The following is a 17,520-nucleotide window of genomic DNA, read 5'->3' on the forward strand; positions in this document are numbered from 1 at the left end:
TGTCATCTCCTGCTTCCAGTAGCTTCAGCAGCAGATGCAGACAGCTGAATGAACCCTTTTGGTTTATTGTTCAAATATTTGACAGTGCATACTGGTATGACCCAAACAAAGACACTCTCTATCACTCCCAGGTTCTCCTAATTCTGAACCTCAGCATGCAGGACTCGAGCCTCCTCCCTGAGAGCAATTTGCCATCCAAATAATTGCTGTGGGAAGCCTAGTCTGTCAAGAAAGCTTTTAGAGCCAAAAGTTCAAACAGATAAAAAAATCTTTAACGTAAATCCATGTCTCCAGCAGAAAGAATGCATTATGGCCTGGGGAGTAGGACTCTCCCCTCCCCAAGGTTCCCTCCCCTCCCTGTAGTGCCCTCCCCTTCCTGTATCCTCACCCCCTCTCTATATTGTCTCCCAGGGCTTCTTCCCATCTGCATGGCACGGCTTCACTCCTTCTCCAGGTTCCTTCCTCCTTATTCCCCCAGCCCCTCCCTGCCACTTCTTCCCTTGCCTGTGGCCACCCAGCTGCAAAGGACCCAAAGAGTGGAAGGTCACCTTGAAGCACTGCCTCTGGGGCATCCGCCTGCTCTCTTGGCTGGTCTTCAGCCCCTCTCCCATGGCTATCTTGGCTTCCCTCTGCAAGATCACTTTGTTTGACTCCAGCAATTGAGTCTGCCATCTCCTCAAACTTCAGGGGGTCCAGGTGGTCCACTTCGACTTGCTGCTGCAGATCCTTCAGGAGACGCCGCAGGAGTGTGTCTAGGGGAACAGACAAAGTCACAGTTATCAGTCACACAGCATAAGAAGGAGGCTGTCTATTGGAGGGACGTTTTTGTATTTAGCTGGACATGGAGCTCACGGAGTAGGAAGGAATGATTGACTGACTGCCCAGAGAAGGAGAGAAGGCCTCACAATAACTCCAGGGTCAGCTGCGGAGGAGTTGGCATCTCCTCAGCAAGTCTTCAGGTTATCAACACACATTAAGCTGTGTCTGTCTCTCCCGGAATGGAGAGCAATTACAGGATAAAGGGACACTGGGGCTTAGACTCACTGTCTCACTTCACCTAGCCTGCTCAGATGCTGCAGAAGTGGACGGCTGTCATATTTCCTGAGGCTCACGGAGAAAAACCTCAACCGAGCACTCTGACCAGCATAACAATGTGTCCTGCATATGTACAGAGTCTGGAAGCCCCTGTGCTGTGTGAGCACATGTACAGAGTCTGGTGGCCCCTGTGCTGTGTGTGTACATGTACAGAGTCTTGGGGCCTGTGCTGTGTGTGTGCACATGTACAGAGTCTGGTGGCCCCTGTGCTGTGTGTGCACATGTACAGAGTCTTGGGGCCTGTGCTGTGTGTGTGCACATGTACAGAGTCTGGTGGCCCCTGTGCTGTGTGTGCACATGTACAGAGTCTTGGGGCCTGTGCTGTGTGTGTGCACATGTACAGAGCCTGGGGGCCTGTGCTGTGTGTGTGCACATGTACAGAGCCTGGGGGCCTGTGCTGTGTATGTGCACATGTACAAAGTCTGGGAGCCTGTACTGTGTGTGCACATGTAGAGAGTCTGGTGGTTCCTGTGCTGTGTGTGTGTGCACATGTACAGAGTCTGGTGGTTCCTGTGCTGTGTGTGTGTGCACATGTACAGAGTCTGGTGGTTCCTGTGCTGTGTGTGTGTGCACATGTACAGAGTCTGGTGGTTCCTGTGCTGTGTGTGTGTGCACATGTACAGAGTCTGGTGGTTCCTGTGCTGTGTGTGTGTGCACATGTACAGAGTCTGGTGGCCCCTGTGCTGTGTGTGCACATGTACAGAGTCTTGGGGCCTGTGCTGTGTGTGTGCACATGTACAGAGCCTGGGGGCCTGTGCTGTGTGTGTGCACATGTACAGAGCCTGGGGGCCTGTGCTGTGTGTGTGCACATGTACAAAGTCTGGGAGTCTGTACTGTGTGTGCACATGTAGAGAGTCTGGTGGTTCCTGTGCTGTGTGTGTGTGCACATGTACAGAGTCTGGTGGTTCCTGTGCTGTGTGTGTGTGCACATGTACAGAGTCTGGTGGTTCCTGTGCTGTGTGTGTGTGCACATGTACAGAGTCTGGTGGTTCCTGTGCTGTGTGTGTGTGCACATGTACAGAGTCTGGTGGTTCCTGTGCTGTGTGTGTGTGCACATGTACAGAGTCTGGTGGTTCCTGTGCTGTGTGTGTGTGCACATGTAGAGAGTCTGGTGGTTCCTGTGCTCTGTGTGTGTGCACATGTACAGAGTCTGGTGGTTCTTGTGCTGTGTGTAAAGTAAAGCAAGTTCTGAAGGCAGGCTCCCACACAGCCAGACACTCCAACCTTTGCTGGGATGGAGCTCACACACAGGGACTCAGGAACTGTCACTGCCTGGGACCTAGTGGAAGGAGGTGTGGAACACATACTACTGTTGAAGTCCTCAGCTTCCACCTATGTTCTGATCCTAGAGCCAGACTCTACCATTCATCCTGAACAGGGATAGCTCTAGCCAACATCTGTGCAGGGAGGTCAAGAGGTCAGGAAGGTGATGTTTTTCAAAAGACCATTTACGCACTAGTCATGTTAGAACATGCATATCCACCATACTTCCATATTTCCCCAGCACCCCCAATAGTCCCGACACTGTAGGAATAGGCGAGGTTCCATGGTTATGAGACAGGTGTAGGGGCCAGTTTTCTTCATCACAGACCTAGACTTTGGTCTATCTGTTGTAGCTACTTTGACCTTTTAGTCAATTAACAATGGCTATGTAGCACTTTTATCATGAGAAACCCTTCCACAAACACTGTCCCAGGCCTAGCAGGTGCTTCTCTGAGTCTCTCTCTCTCTTTCTCTCTCTCTTCCTCCCTTTCTCTCTTTCTCCCTCTCTCCCTCCTATGAAGGCAAGATCACATTAGTCTTGGTCCAACCAATTATATCATCGTAGGTGTCAGACATCCTCCATCACAGACACACGTGGGTAGGAAAAGGTTCCCCTGTATCTGCCTAGGTTTGCTTCTGAACAACTTCTAGATCTCAGTGTGAGGTTGAGGGCAGGGAAATTCCCCCAAGCTCAGATGTCTGAGGTCATATGCATGATGAGAATTGAAGAATATATCATACTGAGGGGTCATGACAGGCCCCCAGAAATCAGCTATGTAGAAGTATAGTGTAGATAGGCATGACGTGATGATACATGTGAAAGGAAACTGCCCAGGGACAAAAAGAAACAGGATGTGTATCAGGGCATGCTGGGAATCCCTGCTGCCACGATCAGAGATCTTATAGAACACATAGGCAGGACACTGCAGACCACCTGCTGCAGAGTCTCTCCATCCCACCCCCATCTCCAGGGGTCACACAGATCTACCCCTCCCCAATCCTCTCTCCAACTCCTTGCTTTGCCCCAGTCCTCAACTCCAGCAGGCACTCTCTGGGACCCCTGAGGTCACTCTAACCAGGGAAGCAGGTAGGCTAACTTAAAGTTTTCACCTCCCTGTGCATTTCTCCAAGTCCAATCCCCAATTCTCATGCCCAACTCGAGTAAACCCATCACTGTGACCTTTCCTCACTCTCTGTTCCCATTTCTAGGGAAATTTGCAGATCCTGGAAGAACACCCTACTTTTATTCCTCTTGCGAGCCCCTTCAACTCCCCCCCCCAAGCCCACCCCATCTCTAAGTATCAGCTTCCAATACCCAGAAACACATTTTACTTAAAATCCCAAGTGGGCACATCTACGGGAATCCCATAACAGTTCCTATGAGGCACCTCAGTCACCACACTCTCCAAAACACCAAGAGGGCAAAAGAAATTAAGAAACAAAACACCCATCCAACAAAGACAAGAACAGGTATCAGCACCTACAATTACAATTGTCTCAATCCCAGATGCATAGACACCAGCATAAAAACACAATCAATAACAGCAATAACAATATGTCTCCACTAGAGCCCAGCAACCCTACCCCAGGAGGCCCTGTGTATTCTAACATAGCCAACACTGAATAAAAACCTTAAAACAGCCATTATGAATATGATAGAGGTCCCAAAGGAGAAATCAATAAATCCTTTAAAGAAATCTATGAAAACACAAATATTGGAAGGAAATGAATTAAACAGTTCAAGGCCTGAAAGTGGAAATGCAATCAATAAAGAAAAACCCAAAATGAAGGAAATATGGATATAAAAATTTCAGGAACCTGAACAGGAACCTCAGAGGCAAACCTCACTAACAGAACACAAGAGATAAAGGAAAGAGTATCAAGAATTGAAGATTCAATAGAAGAAATGTATACTTCAGTCAAAGAGAATGTTAAATCTAAAAAATTCCTGGCATAAAATATCCATAAAATATGGGACACTATGAAAAGACCAAATGTAAGAAATATAGGAATAGAGAAAGGGAAAGAAGCCTAGGTCAAGGGAACAGAAAATATTTTCAACACAACCATATAAAAGAAAATTTCCTTAACCTAAAGATGGAGATGACTATGAAAGTACAAGACACATGCAGAACTAAACAGATTGGACCAGAAAAGAATTTCCCCTCAGCACATAACAACCAAAAAACTAAACATACAGAACAAAGAAAGAATGTTAAAAAGCTGCCCTAGAACAACAAAAGAAAAGAAATCACACCCAAAGGAATGAGATGGCAAGAAATAATCAAACTCAGGACTAAAATTAATGAAATAGAAACAACAACAACAAATACAAAAAAAATCAATGAAACAAAGAGTTGGTTCTTTGATGAAATCAGTTATGATTGATCCAAATTAAATAAAAGGAGAGAGAAGAACTGAATTAACAAAATGAGAAATGAAAATCAGGACATAACAGATGCCAAGAGGATTCAAAAATTACGAGGACATACTTTAAAAAGCTGCACTCCACCAAATTGGAAAATCTGAAAGAAATGGATAATTTACTTGATACATACCCACTACGAAAGTTAAATCAAGATCAGATAAACAATTTTAACAGACTTATATCCCCTAGTGAAATAGAAGCAGTCATTAAATGTTGTGGGATAATGTTCTTATACACTGTAAAAATCTGTCACTCATATTGTTTTAATAAAACACTGATTGGTCAGTAGCCAGGCAGGAAGTATATGTGGGGCTACCAGAATAAAAGAATTCTGGAAAGAGGAAAGGCAGAGTCACCATCCAGCACAAAGAAGCAATATGAGAATGCTGCACTGAGAAAAGATACCAAGCCACATGGCTAAACATAGGCAAGAATTATGGATTAATTTAAGTTGTAAGAGCTAGTTAATAAAAAGCCTGAGCTAATAGGCCAAAGAGTTTATAATTAATATAAAGTTCTGTGTGTTTCTTTGGGATTGAATGGCTGTGGGACTGGGCAGGACAGAAACTTCTGTCTACAATCAAAAGTCTTCTAATTGGAAAAGGCCCAGGGTAAGATGGGTTTAATGCATAATTCTACCAGACTTACAAAGAATAGTTAACCTCAATACTCTTAAAGTTATTTCACAAAATAGAATCATAAGCAACATTGCCCAATTTGTTTTATGAGGCCACAGCTACCTTGATAGGCAAACCATAGTAAGACCCAGCAATTAAAGAAAGTTACAGACCAATTTTCCCAGTGAACATAGACACAAATATACTCAAAACTCTTTCAAACCAAAAATCAAGAACACATCAAAAGTTCTGCCGTTATTAAGTAGGGTTCATCCCAGAGATGCCAAGATGCTTCAGCATATGTAAATCAATAAGTGTAATCCACCATATAAACAAACCGAAAGATAAAATCTACATGATCACATCATTAGATGCAGAAAAGGCCTTTGACAAAAGTTCAACACCCTTCATGATAAAAGTCCTAGATATATTAAAATAGAAGAGACATATCTCAAAATAATAAAGGCAGTTTACTCCAAGCTCATAGCCAAAGTCAACTTGAATAGAGAAAAATTCAAAGCAAGTTCACTAAGAGCAGGAACATGACAAGGTTGTTCACTCCATTCTATTCAATATCATACTTAATACAGAGCAGTAAGGCAACTCAAAGAAATAAGGGGGATATAAATAGGAAGTATCTTTATTTGTAGACAATATGACAGTATACATAAGTGACCTGAAAACTGTATCAGGAAACCTCTACAGCTGAAAAACAACTTCTGCAAAGTTGCTGCGTACAAATTATCTCATAAAATCAGTATCTTTCAATGACAAATGGACTGAGAAAGAACTCAGGAAAATACCACCTTTCACAATATCCTCAAATATTATAACATATCCTGTGGTAGTTTAACAAGCAAGTGAAAGACTTGTATGCTAAAAACTTTAAGACACTAAAAAAGAAATATATCAGAATATGGAAAGATATCTCATACTCATGGGTTTATAGGATTAATATAGTAAAAATAGTCATTCTATCAAGATCAAACAGATTTGATATAATCCCCATCAAAGTTCCAACACAATTTTTCACAGATGTTGAAAAAACAATTTTTAGCTTTATATGGAAACATAAAAACTCAGGATAGTTAAAAAAACAATCTTGAGTAATCAATGAACAGGAGGTCTCATCACCCTCAGTGTCAATATTACAAAGTTATAGTGATAAAACCAGCAAGGCACTATTGCAAAAACAGAAACGCTGATCAATGGAATCAATTGGAAGACTTAAATACAAATCCAAACTCCTATGGATAACTGTTTTGTTTTTGTTAAAGACAGAGACACATGCTGGGAAAAAATATAGCTTCTTCAACACATGGTGCTGCATGTAAAATAAATAGATCCATATTTCTCACCCTGAACAAAACTCAAGTCCAAATGGGGTAAAGATTTCAACATAAAACCAGGTACACTGAACTTAATAGAAGAGAAAGTAGGCAAATGCCTTGAACTCATTGGCACAGGAAAAGACTTTCTGAATAGAATACCATTAGCACAAATGCTAACATCAACAATTAATAAAGTGGACCTCAAGAAACTGAGAAGTTTCTGCACAGCAAAGGATCCATCCTTCATATAAAGTGACAGCTCTCAGAATGAGAATTTATTTTTACCAACTACACATCTGATAGTGTCTAGATATCAATAAAACAAAAAATTAAAAATTAAATACAGATATAAACAGATTTATTTAAAAGTGAATCTCAAATGGCTGAAATTAATGGAACTTAAAAAAAGTTCAACATCTTTAGCCATTTCAACTTACACCTGCCATAATGGCTAAGAACATAAAACAAGTATCAGCTCATGCTGGTGAGGATGTGGAGTAAGGACACTCATCCATTGGTAATGAGAAGTCAAACTTATACAGTGAAGGCGTAAGTCATAAACAATCCCACACCAGTTTGGAATTATGATTAATAGGGTGGTATTTATTTAAAGGGGAAAAAACTTACAGATCACCGTCCCAGACAACAGCCCTCTGCGCAATTAGGAAGAAGTCTAGTCACCGGAACCAGAGCAGGAAGTAAAGAGAGCAAGGAGGGAAGTAGCCGCTTTTTTAAAGGGAAAGAGACCACGCCCCAATGGGCTGGTATCTCAGCGGCTATTGGCTGGAGGAGCAGAAGGACCTCCTGCAACAATACAGCCAATATGGAAACAAGCATGGTAGTTCCTTAGGAAGATGAGAATCAATCTACCCTAATATCCAGCTATAAGACTCTTGGGCTTATACCCCCAAATACTTCATCATACCACAGAAACATTTGATCAACCATGTTTTTTACTGCTCTATGTATAAAACCAGAAATTTAGAACAATCTAAATGTCCCTCAACAAAAAAGTGGCTAAAGAAAATATGGTTCATTTATACAATGGAGTATTACTCAGCCATTAAAAAAATGAAATCATGAAATTTGCAGGCAAGTGGATGGAACTAGAAAACAAATTATCCCAAGTGAGTATCTTAGAAGCGAAAAGACAAATTTAGTATTTATTCACTTATATGTAGATATTTGCTAATAAGTTAATGATAACTAAACCTCAATCTGTAGAACCAAAGAGGGTAGGGTAGAGTAAGGGACTAGTGGGAACAGACATATCTCATCAGGAAAGGCAAATAAAATAGGTATTTATGGATGGCTGAAAGAAGTTGGAATTAGAAAGTCAAGGTGGGGGACAAAGAGGGAGAGGATATGGGAAGAAACATCTAAAATTAAGGTTCATTTGGGGGATAGTATAGAAACCTAATATACTAGAAGATTCCTAAAATATTTATATATATGAAGGCAATCTATATGAAATTGCCAAATAATGGAGAGACAAAGGGCCAACTTGCCATCTCGTCACCAATTGAAGCTTCCAGTACTGGAATTGGGTTGAGTCTAATTGAGTTGTTGGCCAAAGGGAACCCATGGGATTACTCAAACAACTCAGGCTGTGGCCAAGACTGTATATTGTGCTCCACTAACTGGCAAGGCCCATTCCTGAAAAAAACACTTACATGTGTCATTGAACATGGAGAAGCTGAGCTGATGCCTACATTAGAGCCTTCACTCTTATTTCCACCATCTTTTGATGCAGTGAGCTGCTCTGCATGCTACCAACAAAGAAACATAAACACCAAACCAGCCACAAACCATTTCATCTACAATGGTGTCCTGCTAGTAAGAAAGGCAGGTCAGAGGAGGCCTGAGGCAGCAAATTCCACAGGAGCAAGACTGAACCAGCGACCTAGGCCAGACCAGGACTGAGGCAGTGAACTCCAAAGGAGCAGGACTGAACCAGCGACCTAGGACAGAGCAGGCCTGAGGCAGTGAACTCCAAAGGAGCAGGACTGACCAGCAACCTAGGACAGAGCGGGCCTGAGGCAGTGAACTCCAAAGGATCAGGACTGAGCCAGTGACCTAGGCCAGAACAGGCTTGAGATAGCAAGCTCCATAAGAGCAGATCCAGACCAGGGACATTTGCAGAGGTAGGACTGAGCCAGCACCCTTGTCTGGAGCAGACCTGACACAGCAAATGCCACAGGAGCAGGTACAGGAGAGTAACTGCTGAGAGAGTGGACCAGAGCAAGAGACCACTATGGGTGTGTGCATGAATCTGGGACCTTCGAGGGAGTAGACCTGAGCCAGAACCCCTGCAGGTCTGGGCATGAGTCTGGGACCTCTGAAGGAGTAGGCCTGAGCCAGGACCTCTGCAGATCCTGGCATCAGTCTGGGACCTCAGAGGTAGTAGGCATGAAGTAGAAACCTCTGCAGGTCCAGGTGTGAGTTTGGGACCTCAATAGGCCTGAGCCGGGTCCTCTGCTGGTCTGGGCACACCCAAGTCTAGGACCTCTGAGGGAGAAGATTAGAGCCAGAGACCTTTGCAGGACCAACCCCAAGCCAGGGACCTCCAAAGGAGCAGATCCAGAACAGGGACATTTATAGAAACAGATCTGAGCCAGCAACCTAGACCAGAGGAGGCTTGAGATAGCAAACTCTACAGGAGCAGAGCAAACCCCAGGAGTGCTAAGCAACCTCCAGGAACATGGAGTCACCAATGTGGTAACTAGAACCATGGCATTGACTGTACTACGAGGAACAACCATCTGAGTCTAGGATCCACTGGCACCTAGAAGATTAATTACCAGAATAACAGACAGCCCCAAGGACATCAATTAGAGGAAAAGATGAGTAGACAGGGTAAGAACACATGCAACACCACAAAGAGCAACACAGCAACAGTAAAATCTAGAGGCCCTACAACAGCAAGACTTGAACAATCAAATATAGATGAAGCAGAAGAAAATGACCTAGAAAATAACTTCAGGAAAATGTTTGAGACTCTTAAAGAGAAAATGAGAAATTCCCTCAAAGAAATTGAGGAAAAGGCAAACAAAAAATTGGAAGACATTAACAAATCCCTTAAAGAAAACCAAGAAAAAGCAATCAAACATATGAAAGAATCTATTCAAGACTTAAAAACTGAAATAGAGACAATAAAAAACACAAGCAGGGGAAATTATAGAAACAGAAATTATTTGAAACAGATCAGGAACCACAAATGCAAACATAAACAGCAGAATACAAGAGATGGAAGATCTCAAGAGCTGAAGATACAATAGAGGAAACAGACTCATCAGTCAAAGAAAACATTAAATCTAACAAAGCTTAACACAAAATATTCAGGAAATGTAGGACACAATGAAAGGCCAAACCTAAGAATAATAGGTATAGAAGAAGAAGAAGTTCAACCTAAAAGCGTAGGAAATATATTTAACAAAATCATAGAAAAAACTTTACCAACCTAAAGAAAAATATGCCTATAAAGATACAAGCAGCATACAGAACACCAAACAGACTGGATCAAAACAAAGTTCTCTCGTCACATAAGAATAAAAACACTAAACATACAGAATAAAAAAGAATATTAAGAGATACAAAAGAAAAAGGCCAAGTAACATACAGAGGCAGTCCTATCAGAATTACACCTGACTTCTCATTGGAGATGATTAAAGCCAGAAGGTCATGGTCAAGCGTTATGCAGACACTAAGAGATCACATATGCCAGACCAGATTACTATACACAGCAAAACTTTCTATCACCATAGAAGGACAAAATAAGATATTACATGACAAACCAGATTTAACCAATACCTAGCCAAAACTCAGCCCTACACAAAGTACTAGAAGGAAAACTCCAACCCAAGGAAGTTGGCTACATCAACAAAAACACAGACAATTGATGATCTCACAGCAGCAAATCACAAAGAAGGGAAAAACACAAAATAACATCACCAACAACGAAAACTAAATTAACAGGAGATAGCAATCACTAGTCATTAATATCACTTAATATAAATGGACTCAACTCACCTATAAAAAGACACAGGCTAACAGACTGGATGTGAAAACAGAATCCATCTTTCTGCTGCATACAAGAAACACACCTCAGCCTCAAAGATAGACATCACCTTAGAGTAAAGTGGCTATCCTACTATCTAACAAAATAGATTTCAAACTAAAATCAATCAAAAGAGCCAAAGAAGGACATTTCATATTAGTCACAGGCAAAATCCATCAAGAGGAAATCTCAATACTGAACATCTATGCCCCAAATACAAGGGCACCCTCATATGAAAAGAAACACTTCTAAAGCTTAAATCATACATTAAACCACACACATTAATAGTGGGAGACTTCTACACTCCATTCTCACAACTGGACAAGTCAGTCAGACAAAAAATTAATGGAGAAATAAGGGAACTAACAGATGTTATGACTGAAATAAACTTAACAGACATCTATAGAGCATTCCATCCAAACATAAAAGAATATATCTTCTTCTCAGAACCTTCTCAAAAACTGACCACATACTCGACAACAAAACAAACCTCCATAGATACAAAAAAAAATTGGAATAACCCCATGTATCTTATCAGATCACCATGGCTTAAAACTAGAATTCAACAGCAATACTATTTCCAGAAAGCCCACAAACACATGGAAATCAAACAATGTTCACGTGAATCATCAAGGGGTCAAGGAAGAAAACAAGGGAGAAATTAAAGATTCCTAAAATTCAATGAAAATGATCACACAACATACCCAAATTTATGGGACACAATAAAAGCAGTGTTAAGAGGAAAGTTCATAGCAATAAATGCCTACATAAATAAACTGGAAAAATCCCACACTAGTGAATTAACAGAACATTGGAAAACATTAGAACAAAAAGAAGCAAATTTACCTAAGAGAACTAGATGGCAGGAAATAATCAAATTGAAAGCTGAAATCAACAAAATAGAAACAAAGAAAACAATACAAATAATCAATGAGAAAAAGAGTTGGTTCTTTGAGAAAATCAACAAAATAGACAACTTTTATCCAAACTAACCAAAAGGCAGAAAGAGAATATCCAAATTAACAAAATCAGAAATGAAAAGGGAAACATAACAACAGACATGTAGGAAATCCAGAGAATCATCAGGTCATATTTTGAAAACCTGTACTCCACAAAACTGAAAAATGTAAAGGAAATGGAAAACTTTCTGGAAAAAATATCACTTACAAAAATTAAATCAAGACCAGATAAGCAAATTAAGTAGACCTATAACTGCTAAAGAAATAGAAACTGTCAGCAAATGTCTCCCAACCAAAATAATCCCAAAACCAGATGGTTTCAGCTCAGAATTCTACAAGATTTTCAAAGAAAAACTAATACCAATACTCCTCAAATTTTTCCACATAATAGAAACAGAATGAACATTGCCAAATTCTTTTTATCAGGCTAAAATTACCCTGATATTCAAACCACATAAAGACGCTACTAAGAAAGAGAATTACAGACCAATCTCACTCATTGATACAATAAGTGATGAACATTGCTGCAAAAATATTAAATGAAATACTGGCAAATCAAATCCAAGAACACATCAGAACCATCATCCACCATAATCAAGTCAGCTTCATCCCAGAGATGTAAGGATGATTCAACATACAAAAATTTGTCAATGTAATCCACCATATAAACAAACTGAAAAATAAAAACAGCATGATCATCTCATTAGATGCTGAAAATGTTATGACAAAATATAACATTCCTACATGATAAAGGTCTTGGAGAGAGCAAGGATATAAGAAACGTATGTAAACATAATAAAGGCAATATACAGCAAGCCAACAGACAACATCAAACTAAATGGAGAGAATGTATGAGCAATCCCATGGAAATCAGGAACAAGACAAGGTTGTCCACTCTTTCCATATATATTCAATATAGTTCTTGAGGTCCTAGCTAGAGCAGTAAGACACCAAATGGAGATCAAGGGAATACAAATTAGAAAAGAAGGAGTCAAACTCTCACTATTTGCTGATGATATGATAGTTTACATAAGCAACCCCCAAAATTCTACCAAGGAACTTCTACAATTCATAAACACTTTCAGTAATGTAGCAGGATACAAGATTAATTCAAAAGAATCAGTAGTCCTCCTTTACATAGATGATAAAAGGGCTGGGGAAGAAATCAGAGAAACATCACCCTTCACAATAGCCACAAATAACATAAAATATCTCAGAGTAACTCTCTCCAAACAGGCAGAAGACTTTTATGACAAAAACTTTAAATCTTTGAAGAAAGAAATTGAAGAAGACACCAGAAAATGGAAAGATCTCCCATGTTCATGGGTAGGTAGAATTAACATAGTAAAATCACAATCTTACCAAAAGGAATCTACAGATTCAATGCAATGCCCATCAAAATTCCAGCAAAATTCTCCACAGACCTTGAAAGAATGGTACTCAACTTCATATGGAAAAGCAAAAAACCCAGGATAGCCGAAACAATCCTGTACAATAAAAGAATTTCTGGAGGCATCACAATCCCTAACTTCAAACGCTACTACAGAGCTACAGTACTGAAAACAGACTGGTATTGGCATAAAAACAGACAGGAGGACCAATGGAACAGAATCAAAGACCCGCATTTTAATCCACATACTTTCAAACACCCTACTTTTGACAAAGAAGCAAAAATATCCAATGGAAAGAAAGCAAGCTTATTTAATAAATTGTGCTGGCATAACTGGATATCAACATGTAGAAAAATGAAAATAGATCCATAGCTGTCACTATGCACAAAACTCAAGTCCAAATAGATCAAAGACCTCAACATAAAACCAGCCACCCTGAATCTCATAGATGAGAAAGTGGAAGTACACTTGAATGCATTGGCACAGGAGACCACTTCCTAAATATAATCCCAGTATCACAGACACCGAGAGAAATAATTAATAAATGGGACCTCCTGAAACTGAAAAGCTTCTGTAAAGCAAAGAACACGGTCAACAAGACAAAAAGACAGTCTACAGAATGGGAAAAGATCTTCACCAACCCCACATTAGACAGAAGTCTGATCTCTAAAATATACAAAGAACTCAAGAAGTTGGTCATCAAAAGAACAAATAATCCAATAAAAAATGGAGTACAGACCTAAACAGAGAACTCTCAACAGATGAATCTAAAATGGCTGAAAGACACTTAAGGAAATGTTCAACATCATTAGTCATCAGAGAAATGCAAACCAAAAAAACTCTGAGGTTCCATTTTACGCCTGAAAGAATGGCCAAGATCAAAAACACCGATGAAAACGTATGCTGGAGAGGTTGTGGGGTAAAGAGAACACCCCTGAATTGCTTCTGGGAGTGCAAGCTGGTACAGCCCCTTTGGACATCAGTGTGGCAATTTCTCAGAAAATTAGAAAACAACCCTCCTCAAGACCCAGTAATACCACTTTTGAGTATATATCCAAAAGATGCTCAACCATGCCACAAGGACATGTGTTCAACTATGTACATAGCAGCATTGTTTGTCATAGCCAGAACCTGGAAACAACCTAAATGCCCCTTGATCAAAGAATGGATAAGGAAAATGTGGTACATTTACACAATGGAATACTACACAGCAGAAAAAAAATAACGATATCTTGAAATTTGCAGGCAAATGGGTGGAGTTAGAAAACATCAGTTTGACTGAGGTGAGGTAACCCAGACACAGAAAGACAATTATTGTATATACTCACTCATAAGAGGTTTTTAAACATAAAGCAAAGAACACCAGCCTACAAATCACAATCTAGAGAATCTAGACAACAATGAAGACTCTAAGAGAGGCATACATGGATCTAATCTACATGGGAAGTAGAAAAAGACAAGATCTCCTGAGTAATTTGGGAGCATGGGTACCTTGGGAGAAGGTTGAAGGGGAGAGGAGAGGCAGGGAGGGGAGCAGAGAAAAATATAGAACTCAATAAAAATCAATAATAAAAAAGAAGTGCTAATACAATGGTGGTGTAAATCTTGTGTCTGATCTGACTTCAGGCCCACTGTACCCGATGGAACTCATACCTGACACTGCTTGAGAGATCAAGAGCCAGAGACTGTATAGTTCAAAGCCTAGGTTAAAGCCAAACTCTACTAAAAGTCACAACAATGGATTCTGCTATACTCATACATCAGTGCCTTCCTCTGTCATCATCAGAGAAGCTTCCTCCTTCAGCAGATGGGCACAAATACAGAGACCCACAGCCAGACATGAGAGAGAGATGGAGGGAGGGAAGGAGGGAGGGAGGGAGGGAGCGAGGGAGGGGAGGGGAGGGGAGGGGAGGAGAGAGACCTTGAAACTCAGTTCTAAACTCTTTCCTCAGAGCTTATGGAATCCCAGAGAAGAAGAGGCAGAAAGAGTGGAAGAGCCAGAGGAATGAACAACACCAAGGAAATAAGGCCCTCTCAACTAACATGATCAAAGCTCTGATGAACCCACAGAGCCTGAAGCAGCAACCACAGGGCCTCTGCAGGCTGCACCAGGCCTTCGACATATACATTGTATCTTCCAGTGTAGTATTTTATGGGATTCCTGAATGTGTGAATGAGTGGATCTCTGATTCTTGTGCCTTCTTTGGGCACTTTCCTTTCTTTGCCTTGTCTAACTCAGATGTGTTAGTCTTTGTATTCTCTTTTATACTATATTGTTTATATTATAATCCCTTATAAACTCATTTATTGTCTAATAGACAGAAAGGGAGTGGATCCATATGGGAGGAGAGTAAGAGGAAACTGCAATCGAGATATATTTTGGGAGGAGGAAAGTTTGTTTTTAATAAAAGCAAAAAAAAAAAAAGAAGAAGAAAACAATGGGGCCTCAGGCATCAGGGAGATTTTCTCTTTGGTATTATACTGATGAACGGCATGCTTGGATCTCTAATCAAGAACTTTAAACTCAGAAGTCTGTAGCCAGGGAACATACCCTTCAGATACAAAGGGAACCAACATTACTTACAGAATAGCTACTGGGTGGCGCTGCAGATGTATCCACAATCACCCTCTCACACACACAAACACCACATGCATGCAATAAAGGGGGAGCAAACAAAACAGAACATGGAATTCCCAAAAGAATATAGATAAGCAGCCAATATCCTTATGGAAAGATGTGTAGTCCTTACCCTTACTCCAGCCAATGGGGAAGAAGGCACATATTTTGGAGGTGCATAGAAAAACAGAGGCTGTCTATGTGACTGGAGGGGAGTAAACTCCACAGTTCATGTGCTCGTCATCAGAGGTGCCACCCTCCCAGAGGGCAGAAACAACAGCTAGATTATGTGTCCACTCAGAGTCAGAGAGGACCAATACTGGGGTGGACAGAGAGGAGGAGGCTGGGTGGGCAGAAGTGCCATGATCCCACAGTCCACCTTGAGTGGACAGGAACAGTCACTACTGGTCTCATGGGACATCCTTCAGATGTTCCTTCAGAACAGCAAGCGTCAGCAGGGTGCATGGGGAATGTGCAGACAGGAGCTTTTCTGTGTGGTGTTGTGGGTGGTCTCCTAAGCACACACAAAGCTCATCCTGTACACACTTCTGTCCATGTATCTCCTTATATGCAAATTCCATCTTAACAACAGAATAGCAAACTCTAAGTCTGACGAAGTCCAACTTCTCCAGTTTCAAGGAAAACCCAGATTTCTTTTGTTCACCTTGTGAGTGTTCAGTTCTAGCATCTTTATCCAGAGGCTGTGTCTGAAAGTTGGGTTCTGTGTCTCCACTTCTTGAGGTACACTAACAGTGCTGCCAGTCGCAGAGACCACCGAGATGCACGCTGGGTCTCACACTAGTCCTTAACCTTAGTGGAGTAGGAAAATCTGATTCCTACAAATAAGGAATGCAGGCTTTTTGTGTTTTCCAAACTTTTATTTTTAAGCTAAAATTACATACTCTGACAGTGCTGCTAATCTCCCCCTCCCGTCAACAGGCAGAGATGGGCTCTAGACACAAGCAGTGCAGGTACATGGGGCACGTCTGTCAACAGAGAGCTCACAGAAACTGCAGAGTTCCCAGAAACTGTCTACTGCACACTCCCAAAACAGAGTGATGTGCACCATGCCTGGGACCAGAGGGCCCCTGACACCACGCCACAGATCTGTAGATGCAGCCCAGTACAGTCTGTTCCATTGCCCTGACTCTGGATCTTCATGGATGCAGCAGGATGACGTATCAGGTTAGAACAAGTCTTACCGCTGAGAGCACCTCCAAAGATGGGCATTTAGAGACCTCAGGGTGAGCCCATTACAAAAATGCACAGTTGGCTTTTCCATAGTTGACACTCCCCTGAAGGAGGAATGTGAGCTCACAGTACACTTTCAATTGCATTGCCACATAGCAGGTAACTTTTCTGGTCTCTGAGGAATCTCTCTAAGCTACTCCAAGAGGGAAGCATATGGGATCAGTCAGGAGTGACAAGATGCCATTGTGACTTACAGTCATACTCCACCTGAGGAAGGGAGCAGACAGATGCATGGTGTTTTCATTACAGAGTTCCTCACTCCCACTTCCTTCAAAGGTCATAAAGGCAGTCACATCATGGCAATGCACACACTCTCTCTTCATTATGAGAAGGAAAAGAATCACAGTGTGTGTGGTCTGGTCTAGGACCTTGTCAAGACTGAGCTCAGTTTTGTATGGGACTGGGAACAAGGAGAGCACCCAGCTCTAGACACTGACATGGACTCAACATGAGAGGCTTTGCAGGTAGACAAGGAGGAAGGGGACATGGAATTCACCATGCCAAAGCCAGA

At 41.3% G+C, this 17,520-nt stretch overlaps 1 protein-coding gene across 1 annotated transcript in view; it reads right to left on the reverse strand.

The window, feature by feature from the left end:
* Ptprn2 (protein tyrosine phosphatase receptor type N2) overlaps positions 1–17,520 on the reverse strand; it is a 722,848-nt gene that overhangs the window by 385,720 nt on the left and 319,608 nt on the right. The window contains exon 7 of the mRNA XM_057782319.1: positions 549–752. Within this exon, the coding sequence (XP_057638302.1) occupies positions 549–752 (204 nt within the window). The remainder of the gene's footprint in view (positions 1–548; positions 753–17,520) is intronic.

The sequence above is a fragment of the Chionomys nivalis genome, chromosome 10 (genome assembly GCF_950005125.1).
Source record: "Chionomys nivalis chromosome 10, mChiNiv1.1, whole genome shotgun sequence".
In the NCBI taxonomy this organism is placed as follows: Eukaryota; Metazoa; Chordata; class Mammalia; order Rodentia; family Cricetidae; genus Chionomys; species Chionomys nivalis.